The 24,915-nt window shown below is 45.5% G+C and overlaps 4 protein-coding genes across 6 annotated transcripts; 3 read left to right on the forward strand and 1 right to left on the reverse strand.

The window, feature by feature from the left end:
• The first annotated feature begins 470 nt into the window (after window positions 1-470).
• LOC134624454 (uncharacterized) lies at window positions 471-5,945 on the forward strand. 3 transcript variants are annotated; one of them, XM_063469418.1, is made up of 8 exons: window positions 471-618; window positions 1,660-1,917; window positions 3,768-4,037; window positions 4,240-4,308; window positions 4,673-4,717; window positions 4,799-4,909; window positions 5,636-5,695; window positions 5,766-5,945. In XM_063469418.1, exons 1-8 carry the CDS (start codon window positions 543-545, stop codon window positions 5,939-5,941), a joined length of 1,065 nt encoding a protein of 354 aa, XP_063325488.1. In that variant the 5' UTR covers window positions 471-542; the 3' UTR covers window positions 5,942-5,945. The 3 variants fall into 3 exon arrangements, with proteins under 3 accessions (XP_063325488.1, XP_063325490.1, XP_063325489.1); XM_063469420.1 differs by having other exon boundaries at window positions 5,639-5,695; XM_063469419.1 differs by having other exon boundaries at window positions 1,663-1,917.
• Window positions 5,946-6,681: 736 nt separating this feature from the next.
• On the reverse strand, window positions 6,682-19,834 carry LOC134624457 (uncharacterized). Its single transcript, XM_063469422.1, has 5 exons — window positions 19,733-19,834; window positions 16,173-16,532; window positions 13,958-14,077; window positions 7,287-7,351; window positions 6,682-6,847 (listed from the first exon to the last, which is right to left on the reverse strand). The coding sequence occupies exons 1-5, from the start codon at window positions 19,767-19,769 to the stop codon at window positions 6,701-6,703; spliced, it is 729 nt and encodes a 242-aa protein (XP_063325492.1). The 5' UTR covers window positions 19,770-19,834; the 3' UTR covers window positions 6,682-6,700.
• LOC134616523 (uncharacterized) lies at window positions 9,433-13,110 on the forward strand. Its single transcript, XM_063461375.1, has 2 exons — window positions 9,433-9,917; window positions 11,566-13,110. The coding sequence occupies exons 1-2, from the start codon at window positions 9,597-9,599 to the stop codon at window positions 12,067-12,069; spliced, it is 825 nt and encodes a 274-aa protein (XP_063317445.1). The 5' UTR covers window positions 9,433-9,596; the 3' UTR covers window positions 12,070-13,110.
• A 93-nt stretch (window positions 19,835-19,927) lies between the features above and the next one.
• LOC134624456 (uncharacterized) lies at window positions 19,928-24,844 on the forward strand. Its single transcript, XM_063469421.1, has 8 exons — window positions 19,928-20,038; window positions 20,264-20,421; window positions 21,041-21,084; window positions 21,196-21,555; window positions 21,654-21,744; window positions 22,237-22,415; window positions 22,904-22,951; window positions 23,064-24,844. The coding sequence occupies exons 2-8, from the start codon at window positions 20,396-20,398 to the stop codon at window positions 23,144-23,146; spliced, it is 831 nt and encodes a 276-aa protein (XP_063325491.1). The 5' UTR covers window positions 19,928-20,038; window positions 20,264-20,395; the 3' UTR covers window positions 23,147-24,844.
• The last annotated feature ends 71 nt before the right edge of the window (window positions 24,845-24,915 follow it).

The raw sequence follows: 24,915 nt of genomic DNA on the forward strand, positions 1-24,915 counted from the left end.
CCACTCTGCAGGACTTTCACCTGATGATAACGTCACAGAGTCACAGGTGTTTTCTAACCTTCATCATGTGACTTTTCTCTAATTGCAGGAAATCCTCAGGCTCAAACCGTCCACGCCTCCTGCTGCGAGCTTCTGCGACATGTTTCACTTTCAAAATCATTTTGATTCTTGGAAATCAGTCAAATCAAATTAATATTCATTGTGCTGGTTAATAAAACATAACATCGTGTTAACCCTTTGTTTGACTTTCACACAAACATTCAGAGGAACAAAGAAATATCTGATTAAAATCTCAGCTCGTCCTTTAAATCTTCATCTGAGAGCTTCCAGCTCCTCATCAGATCCATGTGACACAGCAGACCTGCAGCGGGAGCACGCCTCTTTATTTCCAGGCCGCTGACGCTCCCTGAGTCACTGAGGACGAGGAAGGAGAGGAAGAGCGGTGCAGGGACAGACGAGCGGTGCAGGGACAGACGAGCGGTGCAGGGACAGACGGGCTCGAGGCGCATCGACAGCTCTGCAGCTCCACGTTTGTTCTGAACATGTTCACGCTGCTGGTCTCCTGTCACGTTTGGTTCCTGCTCTCAGGTCTGATCGGCTGCACGGAAAACTCCACAGGTACCAAAACCTCCCGTTGTTCTGTCCTCGTCACACTTTCAGGGAACGCTTTGGTCGGGGAACCACGAGGAAACATTAACACACTTATTCTTATTCATGAGTTTCTTTTGTTGGGTTAAAGTTGGACTGTGCGCGCCTCAGTTTACTTTAGTTTTCTACAGTTGTTGTTTCCAGTTTTGCAAACTTGATCAAATTCACAGTTTGTTTGCACTGTAATCAAAACATCTTTTTGTGTCAAATTTCCATAAAAACATTTTTGATTTACTGAAAATGTAATAACTCGCATGTTGTTATAAAAGTGTTCATTGAAAGACGATTATTTCTTTATTGATGCAAAGGAAGTTAAAAATGAAAAAGCTGCTCCTGTAAACATCATAAATCCACAGTTCATAACTTTATACGTGTTTAAAGTCAGTGAGTGTAGATTTCCTCTGACAGAGACATCGTTCATCGTCGTGCTCGATAAAACTCTTTCCAGCAAACATTTTGCACTATTTTTGTGTGTTTCCAGTAACGTTGTAATTTTAGACACAGAGCATGTTTCCATGAGATAAAAGAGGAAATAAACTGAAGCCGGAGCATCAGCAGGATGTGAGTGTCACGCAGCTTCATCACATCATCTAAATATAGAAGACGAATAACTAAATGTGTCAAAAAATGAGAACCTACACGAGACTGTATATAAAAGATGACCACAGCAACATTTAAACCTTTGCACTGTTTTACATTTGACTTTTAAAGTGTTGTGGACGTCGTCATCTTCAAGTCTTTCAGGCAGAAGTTACCTGTGCTAGCTAGCTTGGTTAGCAAACAGCCTCTATGAGAAAGTGATGGACGCTCTGTTAGTGTTTTGTTAACCTCACAGTAAACCACGCTAAGCCTTAATGCAACCTAACCAGGTGAGCTCACCTGTGTCCTGTATTAGTTCAGTCACATTAGAGGACCTGCAGCTGTGTTTAAAGTACATTTACTTTGTCTAAAGTACATTTGTACTGCTTGAGTTTGACAGTTTCAGATGTGTGACCCCGTCCTCTCCCCCAGCAGCGATCTGGTTTTCGGTCCCTGAGAATCACCACGTCTGTCTGCCGTGCAGCAGCTCTGGCAGCTCAGACGTGATCTGGACTCTGCAGGATCAGGAGGTCCTGGTGACCCGACGAGGCGGCTACAAGACCAACAAGGACCGCCAGCGCTACCTCCTCATGGTTAATGGCGGCCTCTGCGTCCTGCATCTGGAGGAGTCGGATCATGGAGGATACCGCTGTAACCAGCAGCTGGTGGCTGAGCTGCAGGTGCTGACAGGTATGCTGGGGGTGGAGCCACCAGGGTGGGTGGGGTTGGGGGTGGGAAACAAATAATAAATCCAGGGAAAGACGAGGAACAGGGAAAAGCTTTACGACAGCCTGGCAGTGAAGGGAAACAGGACAGGCTGCACGGGAGCAGCTGAGGCTGTTTAAGTAGCACAAACACAACCTGGACACCTGCAGTCGTTCAGCCCTCACTCTGCCACATGCTGTTATCTCCTGGTCATTCATAATCGAACTGGGTTTCCTCTCATGTGATTCTGTTCAGGCTTAAATCAGTTTGACGTTTGAAGGCTCGCAGCGACAAAATAATAAATCACCTCAAAACCGTCCAATCAAAAGTAACGAGCTTGTTTTCAAATGTAAGGAGCAGGAAGCACTGATATTTGTTTAAACATGTAGCGAGTAAAAGTGAAAAGTATAAAAGAAAACAACTACTCAAGTAAAGCACAGGAACCTGAAAACTCTACTAGTACAGTAACAAAGTATTTGTACTTGGTTCCCGCCGGGGTACCAGCCGGCTGGGAGCCAATGACTCTGTCCTATCAGAGACAAGTTACACAATGCAAACCCCACCGTCTGCACACAGCAGGCAGATGCATGTGTGGCAAACACTCCTGTGAACTGAGCACTCACTTCTCCATCAGCTCCGTCAGTGCACAAATGTCTGCTTATCGCTGACGCAGCCTCGCCAAAGTAAGGAAGTGAGTGTGAAACCTAAAGTCTGCACACTTACACAGTCACTAACGCTTCAGACTGAAGAATCGATGACAGCACAAAGTGCCTTCACACTGATGCAGACACATTATAACCACAGAGAGGCTCAAAGGAAGCGAGCGGTTTGAAGAAGGACGTGTCGAAATGATCTGTTTTCTATGTAAAAGAGAAGTGGATGGCACGGAGGCACCGAGTGGGAGTGATGTGAAAATAAAAACATTTCCACTGTCTAAATTTGTCACACACACACCTCCAGAAAGATGACTGGATATTAAAGTGGAAACGATAAAAACAGGAAATCTGTGGCCTAAATATGAAACTGAGCGAGCAGAAACAGCCGGCTTATCTCTGCAGAGCAGCTCGTCATTATCACACCATCTTTAAATAGGTCATTGAGTCTGTTTGCGTGTTATTCCATGCTATAATCGGTGACCTGACCGCGAGCTTTAGCAACTCTGCGGTGAAGCATTCACACACCATGGCAGTGTGTGAGGAGCTGCGCTGCTCATCCTCAGATCTATGAGCTCAACACCTCCAGCATGAGTGCAGCTGCAGAGAGGGAGACGAGTCCACTTTAGTTTGCAGAGGCTGTAACGGAGGCGATCATGGCTCAAGAGTTGGGCGTTCGCCTTGTAAACGGAAGGTTGCCGGTTTGAGCCCCGGCTCCAACAGTCTCGGTCGTTGTGTCCTTGGGCAAGGCACTTCACCCGTTGCCTACTGGTGGTGGTCAGAGGGCCCGGTGGCGCCAGTGTCCGGCAGCCTCGCCTCTGTCAGTGCGCCCCAGGGTGGCTGTGGCTACAATGTAGCTTGCCATCACCTGTGTGTGTGAATGGGTGGATGACTAAAGTGCTTTGGGGTCCTTAGGTACTAGTAAAGCGCTATACAAATACAGGCCATTTACCATTTAACCAGCAGACACCACAGCAGCATCCTCTCCAACAAAAACCTGCTCCTCACACAGAAGGTACCACAGCGACGCACAAGCACCACGACAACGTCACTACATCTGAAACTCGTCACTGTAGAATAAAATCGGCGCAGGTCTAACAAGAGGCCATGAACAATATCACAGCTGCTCAAGTACAGAAGGTCAGCAGTGACAGCACGAATGTCTCTGCGTCTTCTCCTCAGGTTGGGACTACACGGTGTCCGCAGGCCGGACGCTGCTGCTCCCCTGCAGCGGCTCCTCCAAACCCAAACAGAGATGGTTCCAGCAGAGGGAGGGCAAGAGGCGCGAGGCCGTCCTCACCAAGTACAGAAACGGTACGGTGAAACCAGAGAGGGGCGGCGGCCGGCTGAGCTTCACCAACGACGCCCTGCAGATCCAGGACCTGCAGCCAGAGGATGCTGGAGAGTACGTCTGCAACGGGGTGCTGCAGGCCAGAGTCACGGTCCTCACAGGTGGGTCACAGGTGGGTCGGTCCAGCCTGGACTCACCTGCTGCTTTCATTTTGTCTGTATTTTACACATGTTCATGTTTTGGTTTTTTATGTGTGTTTACAGGTAAACAGCAAATATTTGAATTGAAATGCATGTTTTATGAGTTTTGTATTCATGTTTGTGTAAAGCAGGATTTAAACATAGAAACTGTTTTTATTCCCAGCACACGCAGAGACGAGCAGCCAGCCTCCGTCCACCAGCACGACTCCATCACCTGCAGTCGTGACAGCAGGTAACACCACACACATCATCATACATCTACACTCAAACATGTAACAGCTGTGAAACAGTGCTGCTGTCTTCAATCGTACATGGATTTAACAAAGCTGTCCCATGTGCTGCGTTATAAATGGATCTACGTCATACTTCCTTAAATCTGTCTGTGGCTGCAAATGTTGTCTTTATTTAGTTGTGTGTGAAATATAATTGACCACAAAGGAAAATACTCCACGGCACACAATCTTAATCCTAAAGTTAGATTTCTTTGTTTTATTCATTGTGATAATTTGGATATACTTTCACATGATCTTTAACTTTTAAACGTGGTAAGTGTGTGACCAGTGTGGGTGTGTGCGTCCTCTCGTTCTCTTTATTAGAAGTGGAAGAAATAAAGAAGAAGAGCAACACGAGACCTGAGAACGGTCAGTCCTGCTATAAATCACGTGTAGTTTTCTGCCAGATGTGTCACATGTTCATGGACCAGATGTTGTGTGTGCTCTCAGTTCTGCTGCTGGTTGCTGTCGTCAGTGTGGGCTTGATGATCATCTTCTTAGCTGCTGTGTGTGTGTTGCTGACCAGCATGAAGTGCAGGAGGAAGAAACGCAGAGCTGCAGGTGAACGTTTGTGTTTCACTTCATTTTAACTGGAAACGTTTGGATTTAAGTTCCTGGGTTTAAATAATCGGCCAGCACAGCTCAGGGTGTGTGCAGGTGGATGCTGTTAGAAGTAATCCTGCCTGAGACTATGACACTGCGCCACCTTCTGGCACAGACTGGTATTACACAGAGTGCGGCCGTTTCCTCTTGTTTAATTTTAGTTTGAGTGAATTTAATGAAAGAGTAAGTTATTTTAAATGTCATGATAAAAAAAGAAGAAACTATGATTTTAGGGACGTGAGAAAGTTTTTATCATCAAAGGTTTTTTGATGAATTCATTCATTTATTTATATCGAATATTTGATTTAAAATATTTATATTTGATATCTTCAGATTATTCACCTTCACTGCTTCAGTTTTTCATACTGAACTTTTTTCATGTATCATTATCAGTATTTTTAATTATTATTTATTATTCAGTGAAAGTCGACATGTTTATTATATTTCATGCAGTTTGAAGCGTGTTGGCTGATTCATTTATATGTTTAAAAGGATTTGATTGATGAGAGCTGACTGATTCTTTTCTGCAGCTTCAGATAAACAAAGCTGTGTTTGTCTTTAAAACATGAATCCGCACATGTAAAAATATGGATGTTGCTATGGTAATAGAATCCAGTATTAGACTCAGCGTGTTTTCTGATGATGCTGCGCTCTTCATCTCTTCATCATCACCTCTCCATGCAGCAGCACCGACACGTGACGACACGGAGCTGCAGCCGTGGACGACGTCCAGCGCACCGACAGGTAACCTCACCAGGTGTTTGATGTCCTCGCATCAGTCTATGAGGGATTAAAACGGTGTGTCCGTCTGCAGAGGGTGAGGACTTAGAGACCCCGCCCCTCTGTGGAGAGACGATCCACTACGCCTCTCTGGGCCGACAGAACTGGAGGGAGAGACCCAGCAGGAGTCCGCCGGAGCAGAGCCACCACAGCGTCATCTACTCCTCTGTCATCAGCAGACCTGCAGCGAGAGCTGAGCACAAACTCTGAAAGCTAAAGTCTGAATGTACAGTCGTGTGACGGGAAGCTTTAAAATCACATCCCTGTGTGAAAGTGCAGCTTACTTTCACTTTGGCAAAAATACACCTGTAACACAAGCTGTTAAAATCCTGTCAGTCAGTTTGGTTTGCATGTTTCACTTTCACCCTCTGCTTCAGCAGAGCTGGTTTCACCGAGACTTTACATGTTACACCGAGGAGTCGTTTACAGGCGTCCACGTGTGGAGCGTCTTTGTAAGCAGAGGTCAGGACAGATCGTGGTGTCAGAATCAGTTTATTAGTAAAAGACAAAGTGTGGAATCTGTTCATGCAAGCAGAGGAACTCACACAGACTCAGAGCAGCACAGCAAACATATTTACAGCAGCAATATTCAGACAGATGTTTAAACACAGCAATAAAACAAACTCACAGACATGAAGATTAAAAACTGACCCGAGGGAACTATTCACACATTTATGGGTAAAAAGCAAGTCTCCCTGCTGTGGCAGCATTTACATTTATGGCTGTTACTTTATTATTAACAGGAATGTTTTACAAACATTTTATTTTCTTTGCAACTTTCAGGATATTTAACATTTAAAGGTTCTTAAACTCTCTGAGGTTTTCTGCTCACTGAAAAAGAAATCTTCATTGTTTCCACAAAAAACACAAAAAAATAAACTAAAATCTAGATTTTGAAATCTACTAATCAAATATATTTTCACAGTTTTATTAATTTAAAAAATTCATTTACGCTCATTTAAAGTGCTTCTATCTGTGGTCATGTGATGCCTTTGAGTTCTTGCACATGTTCACTGTTGAGTACAGGACCTTCTCTTCAGCCAATCCGGTTCCTCTCCTGGTGGTGGGGCGGGGCTTGTCTGGATGCTTCAGGCTGGAATAATGCAAAGACTCTTCCTGCAGAGATACAAAGAGTAAAAAATCTGATTAAACTGCAGGTTTGCTGCCAAACTAACATGATGAGTGAGTTCATGTGTGAGGTCACTGCATTTGGCTTCCCTGCACTTGGTCGTGCTCAGCACAGACCTGTGAATCCTCTGAATCTCAGAGTTCAGCCTGTGCTGAAGAAAAAAGCTGCCAAATATTTGTGTACATGTCTCAGTGAAAGCACCTTTTCCTATTTTACTGGCAAAACATAAAGAAATGAGGGTTGGCTCAAGACTTTTGCACAGGTCTGCATATGGAGCTTGTTTTTAGACTGCAATAATAAAACAGAATAAATGTTTGAAACTCACAGACTGAGAGATTCACTCATTTTAATTATTTGCTCGTAAAGTAGGTAACGTGATTTTTAAAGATTGTTCGTGTGAATCGACACTCGTGACCTCCCACTGACCTCTGTGACCCGGTGATCGGCGTCCTGTCTCCGTGGGTTACAGCAGGAGCAAACAGACGGTTTACCTGCAGAGGAAACGAGACGTGGGACAGGTGAGGAAGACGAAGCTGACACAGAGCGAGCGATGTGACTGTGAGGACATCAGAACATGTGATCGGCCCTGATGTACGCCCACATCAGAGCTCAGCACAGGCAGCATAATTAACTCAATATTAAATCAATGAAGGGATTTTATCCTGTTCCACTTGTGTCACACATGACCAGCTCCTGTACAGGTCCTTCTCAAAAAATATTAATATTGATGATTTTGGCATACATAACTCATGAAAACCCAAAATTCCTGTCTCAAAAAATTAGCATATCATGAAAAGGTTCTCTAAACGAGCTATTAACCTAATCATCTGAATCAACGAATTAACTCTAAACACCTGCAAAAGATTCCTGAGGCTTTTAAAAACTCCCAGCCTGGTTCATTACTCAAAACCGCAATCATGGGTAAGACTGCCGACCTGACTGCTGTCCAGAAGGCCATCATTGACACCCTCAAGTAAGAGGGTAAGACACAGAAAGAAATTTCTGAACGAATAGGCTGTTCCCAGAGTGCTGTATCAAGGCCCCTCAGTGGGAAGTCTGTGGGAAGGAAAAAGTGTGGCAGAAAATGCTGCACAACGAGAAGTGGTGACCGGACCCTGAGGAAGATTGTGGAGAAGAACCGATTCCAGACCTTGGGGGACCTGCGGAAGAAGTGGACTGAGTCTGGAGTAGAAACATCCAGAGCCACCGTGTACAGGCGTGTGCAGGAAATGGGCTACAGGTGCCGCATTCCCCAGGTCAAGCCACTTTTGAACCAGAAACAGCGGCAGAAGCGCCTGACCTGGGCTACAGAGAAGCAGCACTGGACTGTTGCTCAGTGGTCCAAAGTACTTTTTTCGGATGAAAGCAACTTTTGCATGTCATTCGGAAATCAAGGTGCCAGAGTCTGGAGGAAGACTGGGGAGAGGGAAATGCCAAAATGCCTGAAGTCCAGTGTCAAGTACCCACAGTCAGTGATGGTCTGGGGTGCCATGTCAGCTGCTGGTGTTGGTCCACTGTGTTTTATCAAGGGCAGGGTCAATGCAGCTAGCTATCAGGAGATTTTGGAGCACTTCATGCTTCCATCTGCTGAAAAGCTTTATGGAGATGAAGATTTCATTTTACAGCACGACCTGGCACCTGCTCACAGTGCCAAAACCACTGGTAAATGGTTTACTGACCATGGTATTACTGTGCTCAATTGGCCTGCCAACTCTCCTGACCTGAACCCCATAGAGAATCTGTGGGATATTGTGAAGAGAAAGTTTTGAGACGCAAGACCCAACACTCTGGATGAGCTTAAGGCCGCTATCGAAGCATCCTGGGCCTCCATAACACCTCAGCAGTGCCACAGGCTGATTGCCTCCATGCCACGCCGCATTGAAGCAGTCATTTCTGCAAAAGGATTCCCGACCAAGTATTGAGTGCATAACTGAACATAATTATTTGAAGGTTGACTTTTTTTGTATTAAAAACACTTTTCTTTTATTGGTCGGATGAAATATGCTAATTTTTTGAGATAGGAATTTTGGGTTTTCATGAGTTATGTATGCCAAAATCATCAATATTAAAACAATGAAAGGCTTGAACTACTTCAGTTGTGTGTAATGAATCTAAAATATATGAAAATCTAATGTTTATCAGTACATTACAGGAAATAATGAACTTTATCACAATATGCTAATTTTTTGAGAAGGACCTGTATTTTGATTGGCTCTGGTTTATCAAATCGAACCATGTGACTCCCTACTGACACCCACAGGTGACCCGCAGAGGTGACAGAGTTACATGCGTGACTTCATCCTCCAGCATGACCCCCACAGTCAGCTTGTACTGTGCCAAAATAAGACTCAACACAAGGGGGCGCTATAGCTGCCCTCACAGCAAACAGTGACTTTTTGTCATGATAACGGAGATAGAGATAACTATTTATTACTGTGACAATACAACAACTCATGATGATGAGTTTCAGTGTACACCCCCTCCATCCAAAAACGAAAAAGGTGTGTTTGCCTTCAGTGAAACTGTATGTTAAGCCCCGCCCCCGCCCCGCCCCCCGGCTGTGTGTAAGTGAAAGCGAAAGTTTGGGGAGTCCGGGGGGCAGACGTCGAGCTTCTCTTCTGTCTCTGCTCGTTTTTCAGCTCGGTTCCGACCTTTGGGTCCTCAGAGGGGGGCAGATATTTGTCCTGTGAAGCCGGAGGACCCCGCCTGCTGTCACACCGTCCTCTCAGCAGCAGCATGCCGGACGTCAGGCTGTGCCTGGAGGCCGTCTCTGCGCTCCTGGGCTGCAGAGCCGAAGCGACCACCGGAAGCTCCCAGTTCACCCCGCAAGACCTGGCCAACGTCGTGGCCCTCAAAGAGTTTTACAAGCAGGAGGGCTTTAAAGAGCTGGAGTACCCCAGCTTGGGGACGCTGTCTCTGCACGAGTTAGACGAAGCCGACATGTACAGCTCCCCCCCGGCCCTGGAGGCGCCTCCGGACAGATCCCAGTTCACTGTGGAAATCAACACGGAGAACTTCTTCCATCCTCAGTACGACTACGACTTCACCAACGTAAAGGTGAGCTGCACGGGCCTCTCGGGTTTCTCACACAGCTGATTTTCCTCTCAGACTCACCTGCAAGATGATCTTTAACTACACGGTGACATTCACACTGCAGGTCTTAATGCTGAATTTCTGTCTGCTTGTTCACACTACAAATAAAACAGCAAACGCTCTCCAGTGTGAACCCTCAAAGCGCAAAAGATGTCACACACAACGCGTTCTGTTTGGACCCAGAGCAAACAGGATTGTTTGACTGATGGCCTTAATATAAAGACTTCGGACTTCACGTTTCCCAATTTTTGCTTTAAGTTATTTTGTTATTTACATAATAATGTAAATAACCTAATAATGATCCTTATTGCTGTTTTAGAGGAGCGGTGCTTCTAGTTGCAGATTTCTGTCAGAATCTGCAGATTATACAGGACAAATAAAATGTTCACGTTTCTCCAACGTTGTCTTCCCAACAGTTTCATTAACATCTGCACCGGATGGCCAGGAAGCGTTCGCGATGTCTTATCGGGCGCTGATAATTGGCGTCTGTCTTGTGTCAGTGACGTAAAAGACGGATTTAATGCGACCTGACCGTTCAAACAGCAGTCGCTTTGTAAAACATCGGATATGTATCGGATTCAGGACCACATACGAAAGTGACCCAGATCGGATTTGAAAATATCGGATTTGTGCCGTTCACACTGTCATACCATGATCGGATATGGGTCGCATAGGGTCAAAAACTTGCGCTTTCGCCTGCAGTGTGAACGTAGCCTATTCAGCACAGATCTGTGCTTGCTGTTAAACACGGAAGTGACAGAGGGAGGGTCACATTCAGCGTGGAAAAAAACAAACCCATAAAAATAAAATACCTGAGCTTTAAACAAAGGCAGGAAGGTCAAAGGTCGAGCTTAAAGGGCCAGACTCACACGTTCTCTGTGATTGTCATTTTAAACAGAGCGCTGGAATAAACTCTGACAATCTGATCAACTCTAGATCGATGGTCAACTTTTAGAAGTAAACAAATGAAAGCAGCTCAAAGTGAAACTCAACCCTGATTCCTGAGCAGCTCCAGACTTTCTGGAAATGCTGCTGCACTGAAACTGAAAGTGTGTGTGTGTGTGTGTGTGTGTGTGTGTGTGTGTGTGTGTGTGTGTGTGTGTGTGTGTGTGTGCAGACTGAGAGCGTTTGATACTCAGAAGACAAATTTAAACGTAGACAGCTCCTCTGCTGCCTGCAGCACTGAGCTGTGTCTAACACACCTGTGTAAGTGTGTGATAAAGCTGCACAAACAGAGCGAGCAGCCTTCATCAGCAGCTCGGTGTAAACTTCATCGTTCAGACTTTAGTTACAGAGTCGTGCTGTTAGAAACAACCTTCAATGAATTACATTAAAAAGAAAAGACCATCTTGTTGTCATGGTGACGGCGTTTGCTGCTGTTCGTATCATGTCTAAATATAATTTGTTGTTCCTGTTGTCAGGCAGATGTGAGCTTTAAATGATTTCTGACTGATTAGTCTGGTCACAGGTTTGATTCTGCTGTGGGTTACATATGTCACAATGATAAGGAGTGTGTCTGCATGCAAACACGCTTTGATTCTCGCCATGCTGATCAGATGTTGTCCTGAAACTGACTTCAGCTCTGACCTTTGACCCCTCTGTTCACCTCCAGGATGGAGATAAGAAGTTCACGCGTGGTAACGAGCAGTACGTCCGCCCCTGCGGGTGGAACCGCGTCGCCCTGCGGGTCGTGCAGAAGTACAGCGACGGGGACAAGTGGCTGGGGACGGGGCGGGACGCCTGGCCCGTGTCCTACCAGGGGAAAAACATGGACGGCTCCCTCATCCTGACCCACGGCGGCAAGCCCGACGACCAGCCACAGTTTCTGGATGCCGCCGCCGCCTCTTTGTTAACGGAAGGGACGAAGGGCCGAGGGGTGTACTCCACGCCGGACATCAGGATCGCAGAGAAGTACTGCAAGAAGTTCAAGTCCGGAGTGGACGGGAAGACGTACCAGGTGGTCCTCCAGAACCGCATAAACCCAGAGAAAAGGAAGTCGTGCCAGAGGCAAGGCGTCTGGTTGGTGTACATCCCCGAGGACAGCAGCGACGTGAGGATGAGGGCCATCGTGCAGGAGTCCATCCGCCCGTACGGGCTGCTGCTGAAGCAGGTGTGATGCAGCTGTAACGACCTGCCGTCACTTCAGCTTCAGGATTTTCACATTGTTAACAAAACACTGAGAACATGCTTCAAATTCCCACGCGTGGGACTAATACAGGTATCTTATCTTATGCTTACTCCGGGCTCGTGGGAAGACGGGCTCCTGAAAGCTCTTTATTGGGAGGGTGTGGGAATAATAAGCAGAGGTCACAGTATCGTCTCTTTATCCTCACAGTTTAGTAAAAATACGACTGTCTGATCAAACCTCTCTGATCCGAGCTGCCTTTGAGTCTCCTCACAGCTCCGAAAATTCCACAAATCACAACATTAGATCCAAACCCCCATTAAATAATCTATCATATCAAACACAGGAGGCGGGAACTGGCAGCACGGTTAGCGGCGTCCTGCCTCACGCTGGGATCCTTTCACTCGGTGTCAGGGTTGGAGGTCAGACCTCTGAATCCCAAACTTCTTCACATTCCTAGTTTTTAAGACTCGATAGTGAGGCCGGATCAGAGGGGCAGACACCTGTCAGTCACAGGTGAGCGCACACACACCGGCTTTAAGATTTTACTAATTAAACTTCATGTTGTTATTTTTAATAAGGCTAAGATACAATAGATGGATCCAGCAACGACTGCAGGTTTCATTTTTCGGACCTCAGAGCTACATCCAGGTGTGTTTCCAGTATAGGCTGAGGGTCGTCTGCAGAGACGCTGAAACTGCTGATAATAAGTGGCATTAGTTTGAATTCTCGTCCTGTTTTCCTTCCTGTCTGATCAGCAGCACTGGATCCACTCTTTTATTTGATGTGTCAGAGATGGAGATGATTTTGTTTCAGTGTTGTTCTTATTTCATGTATCTGAAAATGTTGCTGTGAGGTGTGACGCCACAGGTCTGATGTTTTTCATGGCATCATTTTAAATGTAAGAATGTTAATGATAAAGAATCACTTATGTTTAGCTTGTTCGGGGTCTCCACACTGCCATCAGCTGTGAGAACAGACGTTGTCCTTGTACATGTGAATTTGATTTGTTTGAATGGAATTAAACTGAGAGTGCACTCATCTGTGTGTGAAGCCTCTTTTTATGATATTTATAAATCTGAAAACCAGGGGTGTCAAACATAAGGGCCGGGGGCCAGAATCGGCCTGGCAAAGACGCCAGTCCGGCCCCCTGGATGGTTTGGAAACGTGAAAAATGATTAACTGAATTTAAGTTTAACAGCTTTTCCTTTAAATAAAGAGACCTGCACTCATGCACGGATCCTTCCAGAACACAAAGGTCCTTCACAGTGTTTGTTTGATCGAGCTGGTAAAACCTGTTCATGCAGGACGCTGTCACCACGATCACACACACCTGACCTACAGACCTGCCACACATCGTTTCAGTTTTCATTTTTAAGCTTCAGTTAAGTTTCATTTTGCAGGATTTGTTATTAGCTTTCCATCTGCATCATAATCTGAAGCTGAGTGACAGTGTTAGCGTGATATTTAAAAACACTACATTTGTGTCAGTACTGCAAACACCTGTGTAAGCATCGTGTTTGTCAGCCGACTCCACAGACTCGTGTCCCGAGTTTAATTTAACAAACATGCAACAAACAATAAACCTGTAATATTCATATACGCACCTTTGAATACAGACAGGAAGTTAGACTCACATCACATTATGAGTGAAGCTGCTTCATTACCACACGCTGTTGATATGTTTGCTCATTACCTGCAGATTCAGTGTGAACTGTTTTATGGGCAAAGTGCTGTAACTCCTGCCTACCACCAGAGGGCAGTGCAGCTCCAAGTAAAAGTGCAACAATCCCACCTGAACTTTCACCTCAGATAAACTGAGCTTGACAAACGTGCCACAGCTGAGCTGAGGAAGCATTACAGGATACATGAAACACACCTGACCACAGGTAGCATCCAGCCACGCAGACGAAGCAGAGGGCGAGCAGCGCCGGGAGAAGGCAGAGCCCCAGACTCAAACACGGCTGCCTCATCCGGTCTGTGGACGACCGCCCGGCACCTGCAAACACACAAATACACACACACCATCATTTATTCCCCGATCCTGCTTCTTTTCACATCGTTGTGCCAGCCGTATAAACCCACACACTGGCTCACTGTGTGGGTTTGAAAGGTTTCACACTGATTACAGGAAACTCATAACTGGAGGAAAAATGAGCTGCGGTGGTGCCATGGGGGCGGAGACTCGTCTTTAAAGGTCAGCGGGAAATCCTAAAAAGGCCTTGGTGGTGTTTCTGAGAACATTAAAGCTCCTCCTGGTGCTGTGATAAAACAAACCACGAGTGACGGTCAGCTGAGCGCCCGACTATCAAGAGAAAATACATTAAAATATATCAAACTAAAAACCATTAAATACATAAAAACTATCAGATCAATACAACAAAAATAGAATATAACATGTAGTTTTATTTCACAGTATATCCTGATGTAACATCTCATTGCAGTTTCTTTCACACCTTTGTTCCAATGACACAAACTCTTATGATATTCATGGAGATATTAAAGGTGTCAGCGCGCACACGGAAAGCTTCACGTGTTCATGTTCAGCTGCTCGGCTGCAGACACGTGGACTCTTGGTGTGAACATTCAGGGGGGGGTGACTCAAACCCTCGGTGCTGTCCTGCCTCTTCACCCCACTCGTTTTTCCACACGCGTGTGACGTGTAGCATGTTTGTCACAAAATGTCAGTTCATGAGACCCCGGCCCCGGGGGCCCCGGGGGCCCCGAGGGGAACGCTGCCTCCGTTCTGCTGTGGGGGGCAGCTTGCTGTCCCATCAGCTGATAGACAACACAAAAATCCTAAAACAGAAGTCCTACTGCTCCTCTGCATCAAACTTTGTCAACATCAAGTTTTCTTCTGATCCACGCGCCAAAAAGTAAAATCGGTGCGTTCGTGGTCGGAAACAAGTCTGTGTTTTTGAACATTGCAACATTTCGACTTTTAGACACAGGAACGGTCCCCGCCTTCTTCAGATCAAACAAAATTGAAGTCAAATGTTTGTGTTGGTTTGTGATGAACGAGCTTTTATTTATGGAGTTATTGTAAACTTGAGACTCGACAGTTTCAGGTCTTTAGCTGCTCTGAGAGGAAACGTGCCAACATTGTTCTGATGGTTTGTTTTTTTCTGAATGCATACTGTAGTTTATTGGAAGTATTAAAAATATTTTAAGTTAACCCCGTTTTTTACTTTAAGAGTGTGATCATGATAAAAACTATCCAGCACTGGTTTATGTTTCACAACATTTTCATAGTAAAGAAACGGGCAGGGTGACTTTGGATGAACCTAGAAACTTTTGTTAATGTCTTTAAAACAAAATCAGCACAAATGCAGCGCACACGTTTCACATCAATTTTGTTTGATCTGAAGAAGGTGGGGGCCAACTTCACTCAGGTCTCCAGCAGAGATCCACAGACCCGGAGGATCGATGCCAAGAACTGAAGCTCGCTCTAGCCTAACTAGACTGAGACACAGAGACGCCGACTGAAGGAAAAACTCAGTGAAGACAAAAAAAAGTTTGGGATCGAATCCCCAGCTGTGACCACAGCCGGACAGCTGCACATGCTGCAAACAGAAACACGACATCCAGCTGAAGCTCTGTAAGAGATCAGGAGGTCACGGTCTCAAAGCATAATGCTTACTGACTGGCGCCACCTACAGGTCCACGCTTGATATCTGCTCCTCTGAGCCAGAAATCATACAGAACATCTGATTCCTGGGAAGTGTTCATAAATCATTTTAAAGAAAGAATCCACGGTCACTGCCTCACTTTTACAAACATTGGTCCCAGCGCTCACTCTCATGTTCCACTGATCTGTTCCCATAGTCATCCTCAACTCAACATCTAAACATTTGATCAAATACTCTCAAAACTGTTTTAGAAAATCCAGAAAATGATTTTAAATCTTTCAGCCTCCTGACCAAGCCTGACAGCCTGGACCAGGAGGCAGAACAACACAAACATTTGAAAAAGGAAATCTTAGATCTTCATCGTGTATCATGAAATGTTCCTGCTGTTTAAAAATCTTCATCCTCAACAAAGTTTCTGAGCACAGCTCAGCTCGAGCTGACAGGAGAAACATCTGATCGTCTTACCGTCCACAGTCAGCTGAATTCCTCTGTTAACGTGCATCTCATGTGCAAACCTCCCGATGCAGAAGTACAGCCCAGCATCCTCCTCCTCCACCTCCTGGATCTCCAGGCTGACCAGGCCGGTCTGCAGCGTCCCGTCACAGTTCATGCGATGGTGGCTGTTTAGGTGATGGTCAGTGGTGTTACCAATCCTCCCCTCTTTAACAGTTAACAGAGGCAGCAGCTGCTCTGAGCGCAGCAGGTACCAGGTGATCTCATCGCTGGGCGTCACGTTGCAGGGCAGAGAGACGTCGTGGCCCACCTGCACCACCCGGGTGGAGCTGTGAACAGGTGAGGCTGAAGACAGGTGACATCCCACAGCACCTGAGGAGTGAGCACAGGTTAGGACAGCGTGCACCTGAAGGCTCCTTCATATCACAGAAAACACAACAGGAACAGGTCACAGGTGTGCGCTCCACAGCTCGATGGAGCTCACAGTTCCTGCTTTATGGTTTTTCACAGAGAAACCGTTTTCCCATGAATACTGTTAATTTTACTGCACATGCTCACAATGAGTCAGGCTGAGGGTCGTGATCGACATGGAAACTGCTGTGACTCCCTTAGTGCATATTTACAGCTTTAGAAATCTTTTTTATTACAAAAACATTTTTTGACAGACTAAAATTGATCTGAAATTATATTATCACACAGAAAATAACTGTCCAGCCTCTAAAAATGTTCCCGTTACTCCAGATAAACATGTTTCGTTATAAAAAAAATAATAATATGGATAATATAAAATAATAAAAATAAAAAACACAATTTTCCATAATTCACAAAGTCTCATCAGCAGCTTTGAGCCACAAAAAGATGCTGAATGATGCTGTTCAGGTCCAATAAAACATCAATAACTTTAAATACTAAAATCCATCACAGTCTGAAATGCTGCCCTACAAAAACTCAACTGCAAATATAAACAAACATTTATAAAATTAATTTCTCATCACAAAAGATAAAAATAAAAACAGGAAGACTGTGCAGACACAAGTATTAGTATGTCTTTATTAATATTACTATAACAATAATAATTATACATATTTTCAGTACAATTACTATGATGAATATGAGCATACTTTCCTTTAAAACCCTGAGGATCGCTTTCTATTTGTTTATCTGTTTATCAATCTAAATAAATACATGTACACATCAAAAAACAAATTTACAATATCTAACTATAGTTTAAGATTTTTTCAATGCTAAAGTCTGAAAAAACAAAAAAATCAAAAACACCATCAGGTTATCGAACACAACAGGAAACGAGCGAAACGAGATTATTAATCCAAAGAAATGAAAACAGATCCTCGTCCAACCTACCCGAGTCTTTTAGTATTATTATTATTAGTAGTAGTATTGTTGTTGTTGTTGTTGTTGGACAAAGCCTCCAAAAGAACAAGCGCAAATCTAAAACTTGTGAAACTTGGAATTTCTCGGTAAAGATAAGTGAAAGAAAAACGCGTCCAGCTACAGGGAGGGGTGAGCCCCAGGACACCCAGGAGGCCTCAGGTCTGCACCGGGGTCAGGGACCAAAGTCAGCCTGCAACCCCTCCGTGTGGGGCGTGTCCCGATTCACACCTGTCCGCTCCTTTCACTGGTCATTTAACGCAAACACGCGATCACCACGGGACAAACTAACGAGCAGAAACACAACAAACACCTGCAGGAGACCCGGATCCCTCAGGCCCTGGAAGGTCTGCATTCTGACCTGGAGACTCACTGACACACCCAGGAATTCCATAACGAGCCTGGAATTCCGCAGCCATTCTGAGAGAGTGAGTCCTGGGGTCCGTTCTTCGTACCTCGCTTACTACATCCAAGATCAAATCATCGCGCTAACCTTGAGCTCGCTAATCCGGTTCTCCGAACACACCTGTTGTTGACGATTAGTATAGCTGGATGAAGTAATCTGAGATCACTGGGTGGCTTAAAAGGGGCTACGCATCGATAGTAGAAACATTGATCGGCAACCCTGTGATTGGTCGGCGAAGATGTCGAAGGAGCGCACTCAGTATTTCACGGCAGCAGAGCAAGAACTCTTGATTGAGGGATTTCAGGAGTTTCAGAGTTTAATTAAAACGCAAGGGAACACTGCAAAGACTGCAAAAGCAAGGAGAGAGGGCTGGCAGAAAGTTGCTGACAAATTAAACTCGTAAGTAATCTATTATATCATATTACATGATACCATATTATATTATATCATATTATATTATATTACATTATCCTCTTTCACATTAGAGCCACAACAGGACCCACTAGAACATGGGAACAAGTAAAAGTGAAATATAAGAATATTCTACAGAATGGTAATATTTATCACTTATATTGCTTTTAGTCTCTTGAAAAGAGACCCTGCAATAATCTGTTTGTTTGTTTATAACAGCAACCAAGAAAAGGGCAGAGCAAATAAAGACAGGTGGTGGTCCTGCACCCCCTCGTCACACCCCGGCAGAGGAGCTGGCCCTAGGGTTGAATGCCACCAGACCCATTGTGGAGGGCATCCCTGGGGGCAGCTCTTCCTTAGACCAGCAGCCGGGGTGCAGTAGCAGCAGCACCTTCATAACTGGTAAATGAGCTCATAATTCTATTTGTACAATGTAAAATATTTGGTTGTTGCCTTAATTAAAATGCTTTTTGTACTGTGTAATTTATTGGCATTGTGTGTTTTTTGTGTGTAGTTTCACATAACACTCCATCACTTTTACCTGTTCCTGAAACGTGCCACTCGCAAAGAAACGCAAGGCAATGCACACAGTTTGTGCAGTTGTTAATGCCCGACTACGGTGAGTGGAACTCTTAACATAGGGATCCAACAAGTTGGTTAAGTAAATAATACCCTCACGGGAAAATCGATATGTCTCTATGAGCACACTGTCGCGCTGAGCTAAAGGATCCTGTCTATCCCGCAATATACGCTGAATTCTGAAAACTCTTCTTATCAATCTTGCACCTTCCGCAATGGGTTGCTCGCGTACAAACGGACAGGACATGGCTGCGACAGACTTCCCAAATCCACCTTCGCTTTTATAGCCGTGGTCTCTCATCTTGATTACACGAAGTAATTTACTATTACTACTCTAAAATATGAATTACATCTGAAATAATCAAATACATGAAATAGAATGATTAATAATACATTTCCCTTTTTTTTCGGAAATGACCTGTATGTATCTGTATGAAATCAATAAAAGCATCAAATGCTGCATTATATTTAGTTACATTGATAATATTTATTTATGGTAAAACAGTGGCGAAATATCGCTGTTGCTTTCATATAACTGCAGCGGACATACCTGAGTGGCCGCGATCTAATCCTGTTTACATAAAGTAAGCCTGCTCCCGAGCAGGTTTACGCTTACGGATCTGTTGCTATGACAGCAAGTCCCAGATGAGCTTCGGAGAACCGAACGATCCAAGATCACGCGAAATCGTCAACAATCAAATCCGGCTAACTTACTTAGCGAGGTACGAAGAACGGACCCCTGGACAGAAATCGAAATAAAAACAAACATAAATAAAATAAAACTCACACAGAACGGTCAGGATCCACGTGACACCCGCCATCATTTAGATACAGATCAGTTTTCTCCAGGTGTGCTGCACGAGCTGTGTGCAGCGCGAGGAGCGGTCAGCTCACAGACACACAGACACACAGACACACACAGACAGACGGCGGAAAGTGTTTTTAATGTGGGACGGGAAGTGAGCGGGACTTGACTGAGCAGCAGCAGAGACCACCAACATTTCTGCTGGAGCGTCAAACGGAAGGCACGCGCTGTTCCCGCGAACTCACACCGAGGCGTCAGCAGCTTCACGCGCTCCGCTCAGCTGAGCCGGTAAGTTTCGTTTCTGCAGAGCTGCGCGCCACAGCTGCACTGTGAGCCTTACGTTTGCTTCAAAATAAAAGCCCAGTGATAATATGAATCAGATAATCTTCTTTTCTCCGCTTTTTTACAACGTTTTTCACAAAATGTGAACTACAAGCAAGAATGCTATAATAATGATGATGATGATGAACAGCACTCGGCACCGAATTGGATTCCGTGCTTTTATTTTGACAGGTTATCGCAGGAAATCGAAACGCACGCGCTGGGTTGATAAGCCGTCAGAGGACCCGAGAGTAAACAGAGTGGAGAAACCGCACGCGGGGGACGCAGAAGAAGACTGAACAGAGTTTCCACGAAGCGGACATCATGAAAACGGTCACCGAGCGGCTCCGGTACGACACACTGCACTTCCGGTCTGAGCAACAGCTGCTCCTGTTTATTTTATTATTTATTTTATTTAATTTTTATTCAGCAAACATGCAGGGTAATATCTAAACATGTTGTTATTCAGATATGAAAGCATGAGTGAATTCAGACTGCGTTTAAGGGGCATTCTGCAGGAGAAATAACCATAAAAATATGATTATTAATATTATTATTATTATTATTATCATTAATGATGATGATGCTGTGTGAATGCCTGCTGCGGACCTGCAGGGCGGGACCTGCAGGGAGATCGCTGCGCATGGCAGTTTCGTTACTGAGGAAACGAGTCCGTGGGTAGAAATGAAACTTTGCCTGGTCACGTGATCCGATCATGTGGAAGCTGAGTTTCGTTTCTGAGCGCCGGTCAGAGTTAAGTTTCAGGTGTCACTGCAGCTCACACACAGGACAGGTGCAAACAGCTGGCTGGACAGATTCCACATTACAGGCGTTATAGGAAGTGTATGGCATGTGGACTTCTCATGTCTCTAATGTGTCTCTAATGAGCATTTAATGTGAATAAAGAGAGCCTCATGACTAAGCTCATCGTCTAACCCCGTTATGATGTATTTTCTTGTGTTTTTTTAGGTTTTTCATACTCATACAGTGTCTCCAGACTGGAGCTTTAGTTGGTGAGTATCAGCGTCACTCTCTGAGGTCAGAACTGGTCAATCCCACAGACTGTATAAAAAAGATGCACATCCGTGTTCACGAGGATGTTCTTACTGTGTTTCTTTCTGCAGACTCCTCTTCTCTTTCCTCCGCCATGCTGTCCATCTCCTACATGGCGGGGGACCAGGCGATCCTTCCCTGCAGCTGGAAGTCCCACCTGGGTGAGGCGGCTCTGCCCGTCTGCCACGTCCAGTGGGTGACCCCGTCCGACACGGTGTTCGAACAGCGCGGGAACGAGAAGTGGCAGGCGCCGGAGTTCGAGGGCCGGGTGAGGGTGCCCGAGGAGAAGCTGGGGTCGGGGAATTGTTCCCTGATCATCAGCGACGTTCAGCTCGGAGACACAGGGCGCTACGACAGCTTCATGGTGGTGGACGGAAAGAGGTCCAAAAGGACTCGGGTCTTCATTCAGGGCGTCAGGCTGCTTGTGAGCGGTTAGTGTTTCACATCGTCTCCTTGGAGTCTCGACAGTCTCCTTCTGCTGTCGTTCCTGGAATATTTCATCTGTTTATTGATGACTCTTTTGTTTCAGATCATAAATCCTATCAGTTCCATCAGCCGGGCGAGGACATGGTCCTGCAGCTCTACACCCGTCACTCTGTCAGAGTGGTCTTCCAGGCCAGGTGAGCTGCTCACCTGCTGACAGGTGGAGACGCTGGTGGTGGATTTGTTGGTTTTGTTTTGTCTTTTTTATCATCTCCCACCCTCACGCGTCCTCCCCTCAGCTCTTTATTTCCCCCGCTGACGTAAAAGCTCGCCTACTGCTTAATAAAACGACAGTTTGTGTCTCGAATCAAAGGCTACTGGCTGCTCTGACTCATCCTGTAATTTGTGCTGACAGAGACAGAATGTGGCGTTTGGGGAAAATGATTCGTGCAAAGCAGAAACAGATTTCATTTTGGGATAAACCCACAGATGTGCTGCTGCACGGAGCATGCAGGATGCAAGGGGAGGGCGGGGGTGGGGGAGCTTTCTTGTCAGATTGCTCCGGCTCATCTTCTTACAGGGAGGCAGACGTTTGTGGCTCGGTGGGCAGACTGATCGCGTTGCTATTTCTTGTGAACTCTGAGGACGACGCAGCGTTTTTGTTCTGACAGCATTTACATTCTCCACAGAAACGGCTCGGAGTGGTCGGACCTGTGGATGAGGGGCGATAACAACAGTCAGCGCCTGGAGAAACACCTGCTGCTGGAGCAGCTGACGGTGAAGAGGTTAAAACCATCAGATGAAGGAATCTACAAAGTCCTGGACCAACATGGCCTCGCCGTCAGCACCGTGCAGCTCTCTGTGGATGGTGAGCCTATCGAATGATCTTAAATAGGATTACCTAGATTACTTTAAATGAGTTAGTACTGCAGGTTGTACTCCTGAGAGTCGCTGAGTGCACGCCCTGTGGACAAAAAAACTCTGACAGCAGCTGCTCGGCCGTGGAAACTCAAACCGTGAAGTTCTTGTGTGTGAACGCCACAGGGCTGAAACGCTTGTTTGTCCACACGGTGAATCTGAGCACCAGCGTCGTCTACGATTAACAGCCCTCGACACTGAAGCGTGGGAACGCTCCAGTTCGCCGAAAACAGAGAATTCAATTACAAACTTAAAACAGGAAATGGTTTTTTTGGACCGCGTCGGCGTTTCTGCTGAAGAAGCAGAAATAGAGAAAGTTGAGCCCCGAGCGTCCAACAGAGTCGCGCTGACGACATAGAATAACTGAAGCAGCTTAACCTGTGCTTTTACTGGAACCATCATGTGCATCATCATCACATGTACCTGTCTGTCCCACAGCCCGTCCTGACCGGAGAGTCCAGGAGAAGCTGGAATACTTTCCCACAGGTGAGGAAAGCAGCTGCATGGTGCCCATGAAACAGGGTCTGCATCTGAAGAGTGATTTTTAAGGACATTAAATAAAAAAAGCCTCTGTGTTCTCACTTTGATGTCTTTCCAGATGTTGCTGCCAAAAGCAGCTGTTCAGCTCTTCTCACCCTGGCGGTTCTCGTCCTGAGTTTCCAGACTCTTCAGCTTCTCTGAGTCTCGTCTGTACGAGCTGCACACGTGACTCCTGCACATTACAGCCAGCAGATGGTGACAGTTCACCAGTTTGAGAGCTGTGAATCTAAACTGAGCCGTGTGTGTGTGTGTGTGTGTGTGTGTGTGTGTGTGCGCGTGCAGTGCCCGGTGTTCAAAATGAGTGTGACAAGAAAAGACGAGTGTGTTCATTTTTTCTTGTGACCCTCAATCATCGGCCGGCTTCTTAGAAACGCAGCCGCGGCTCAGACTGCGACGCAGGAGGTTTGTTCTTAGATGTGAAGTCAGATCGTGTAGATTGACACTACGATGGATGGAAACCTGCAGCCTGCCTCTGTTTGTTCACCTCTAAATAAGCCGCGCTCCGATCCTGATAAGGCATCATTTATAAAAGGCACCTTTTAGGTTGCCAGAGTTGAGAAAATCCTCCTCCATCATGACTCTTTGCCTTTTTAGCTCTTTATTTTATCATGGAGACCCCTGCAGTGGAGTGATCACCTCTGTTCTAGAGAAGCACCGAACCTCGTCACCACGGAAACCACTGCCGATCCAACAGAGACACAGATGGAACAGTTTCAGTCACTTTCCAAGCAAACGAGTGAAAGATTCAAAACAACATATCAATGAATCAGAAACTCTGACCTGTTTCAGCACAAAACAGTCAAACAGCTCAGTGTGAACGTCTGCATCTACAGATCCCGTTAATAATGAAAGCACCACCACATAGCAGAGTCTGATCCAGACTGTAAAGTCATCGGAGCTCTAAAACACTCAGAAGACGAGCAGAAAATGACCTGAAACGTTTATGTTTGGGTCTCCTTCACTGACCGTGGGAAATCAGCACTGCCCAGGGGTCAGAGTTTATTGGGGGGGGGTGTCACCGTGATAAAGAGGTAAATGAATGAGACAAAGTGTGATGACGGAGGGTGGAGCACGTCAGCAGCTCATTAACCTTTTGGAAATGGTGCCTTATGAGGAAGTGACTGCTCCGGCCGAGGATTTCAACAGTTAAGAATGTAAAGATATATATATATATATATATGTAACATGTAAAATATGTTTTGTTAAATGTATTAAATGGACAAAAACCACTGTCAGATTCATCTACGTGTGAAGACTGTCTAAGCACAAAGGGCGGAGCCACTGCAGATCAAACGGTCAGATAAATCCAGAGAAGATGAAAAGAATTTCAATGAAAGTATTAAGTTCAGAATAAAACTCGAGTGTTTCTGGAAACGTTACATTTGCAACAAAACGATCTTTTTTTAATCGCTCGTTGCCCCGTGTCCAACACGACCATGGCGCCAAAGACGCCGCCCGCTGTGGATGAACACATCAGCTGGTGTTTCGGGCTCAGAGGCGTCTGTGGTGTGATGAGCTTCGTCCAGCCTCATTGTTATCCACTAAAAAACACTTAAAGTTATTTTAATCTTCTTTTGCCTTTTCTCGTCACTTCCAGGACATCTCTGCACTTAGAAAGGCCTCGATGAGCTTCACAGGAAGCCTTTATCGATGTGGTTGATCAGATTTGTTGTCCTGCTGTAGCTTTGGGTCGTAGCTTTAAACAGTCTTTGATTCTGTGTCCAGTCAGACGTAGTTACATATAATCAAACGATGTCCGAGAGCTTCAGTTATCAGTCTAGTCACACCGTGGTGCGTTTGAGGACGCTGTGATATTTGCTGTGTTGTGGTGTTGGTGACATTCAGACTGCTTTCCATAGTGAACTATAATCATTTAAATTATTACAATGATCTTTGTGAGATGAATAACA

The sequence above is a fragment of the Pelmatolapia mariae genome, linkage group LG3_W (genome assembly GCF_036321145.2).
Source record: "Pelmatolapia mariae isolate MD_Pm_ZW linkage group LG3_W, Pm_UMD_F_2, whole genome shotgun sequence".
NCBI classification, from domain to species: Eukaryota; Metazoa; Chordata; class Actinopteri; order Cichliformes; family Cichlidae; genus Pelmatolapia; species Pelmatolapia mariae.

What these genes read in the sequence shown, in the direction of transcription:
- LOC134624454 (XM_063469418.1), top strand. Translation starts at nt 543, where the DNA reads ATGTTCACGCTGCTGGTCTCCTGTCACGTTTGGTTCCTGCTCTCAGGT. An exon ending in GAAGAAACGCAGAGCTGCAG is followed by an intron (nt 4,910 to 5,635) that starts GTGAACGTTTGT and finishes CTCTCCATGCAG; the next exon opens with CAGCACCGACACGTGACGAC. An exon ending in GACGTCCAGCGCACCGACAG is followed by an intron (nt 5,696 to 5,765) that starts GTAACCTCACCA and finishes GTCCGTCTGCAG; the next exon opens with AGGGTGAGGACTTAGAGACC.
- LOC134616523 (XM_063461375.1), top strand. Translation starts at nt 9,597, where the DNA reads ATGCCGGACGTCAGGCTGTGCCTGGAGGCCGTCTCTGCGCTCCTGGGC. An exon ending in ACGACTTCACCAACGTAAAG is followed by an intron (nt 9,918 to 11,565) that starts GTGAGCTGCACG and finishes GTTCACCTCCAG; the next exon opens with GATGGAGATAAGAAGTTCAC.
- LOC134624457 (XM_063469422.1), bottom strand. Translation starts at nt 19,769, where the DNA reads ATGATGGCGGGTGTCACGTGGATCCTGACCGTTCTGT. An exon ending in GTGGATCCTGACCGTTCTGT is followed by an intron (nt 16,533 to 19,732) that starts GTGAGTTTTATT and finishes CTCACTCCTCAG; the next exon opens with GTGCTGTGGGATGTCACCTG. An exon ending in TGGATGCTACCTGTGGTCAG is followed by an intron (nt 7,352 to 13,957) that starts GTGTGTTTCATG and finishes TTTCCTCTGCAG; the next exon opens with GTAAACCGTCTGTTTGCTCC.
- LOC134624456 (XM_063469421.1), top strand. Translation starts at nt 20,396, where the DNA reads ATGAAAACGGTCACCGAGCGGCTCCG. An exon ending in ACGGTCACCGAGCGGCTCCG is followed by an intron (nt 20,422 to 21,040) that starts GTACGACACACT and finishes GTGTTTTTTTAG; the next exon opens with GTTTTTCATACTCATACAGT. An exon ending in GCTGGAATACTTTCCCACAG is followed by an intron (nt 22,952 to 23,063) that starts GTGAGGAAAGCA and finishes ATGTCTTTCCAG; the next exon opens with ATGTTGCTGCCAAAAGCAGC.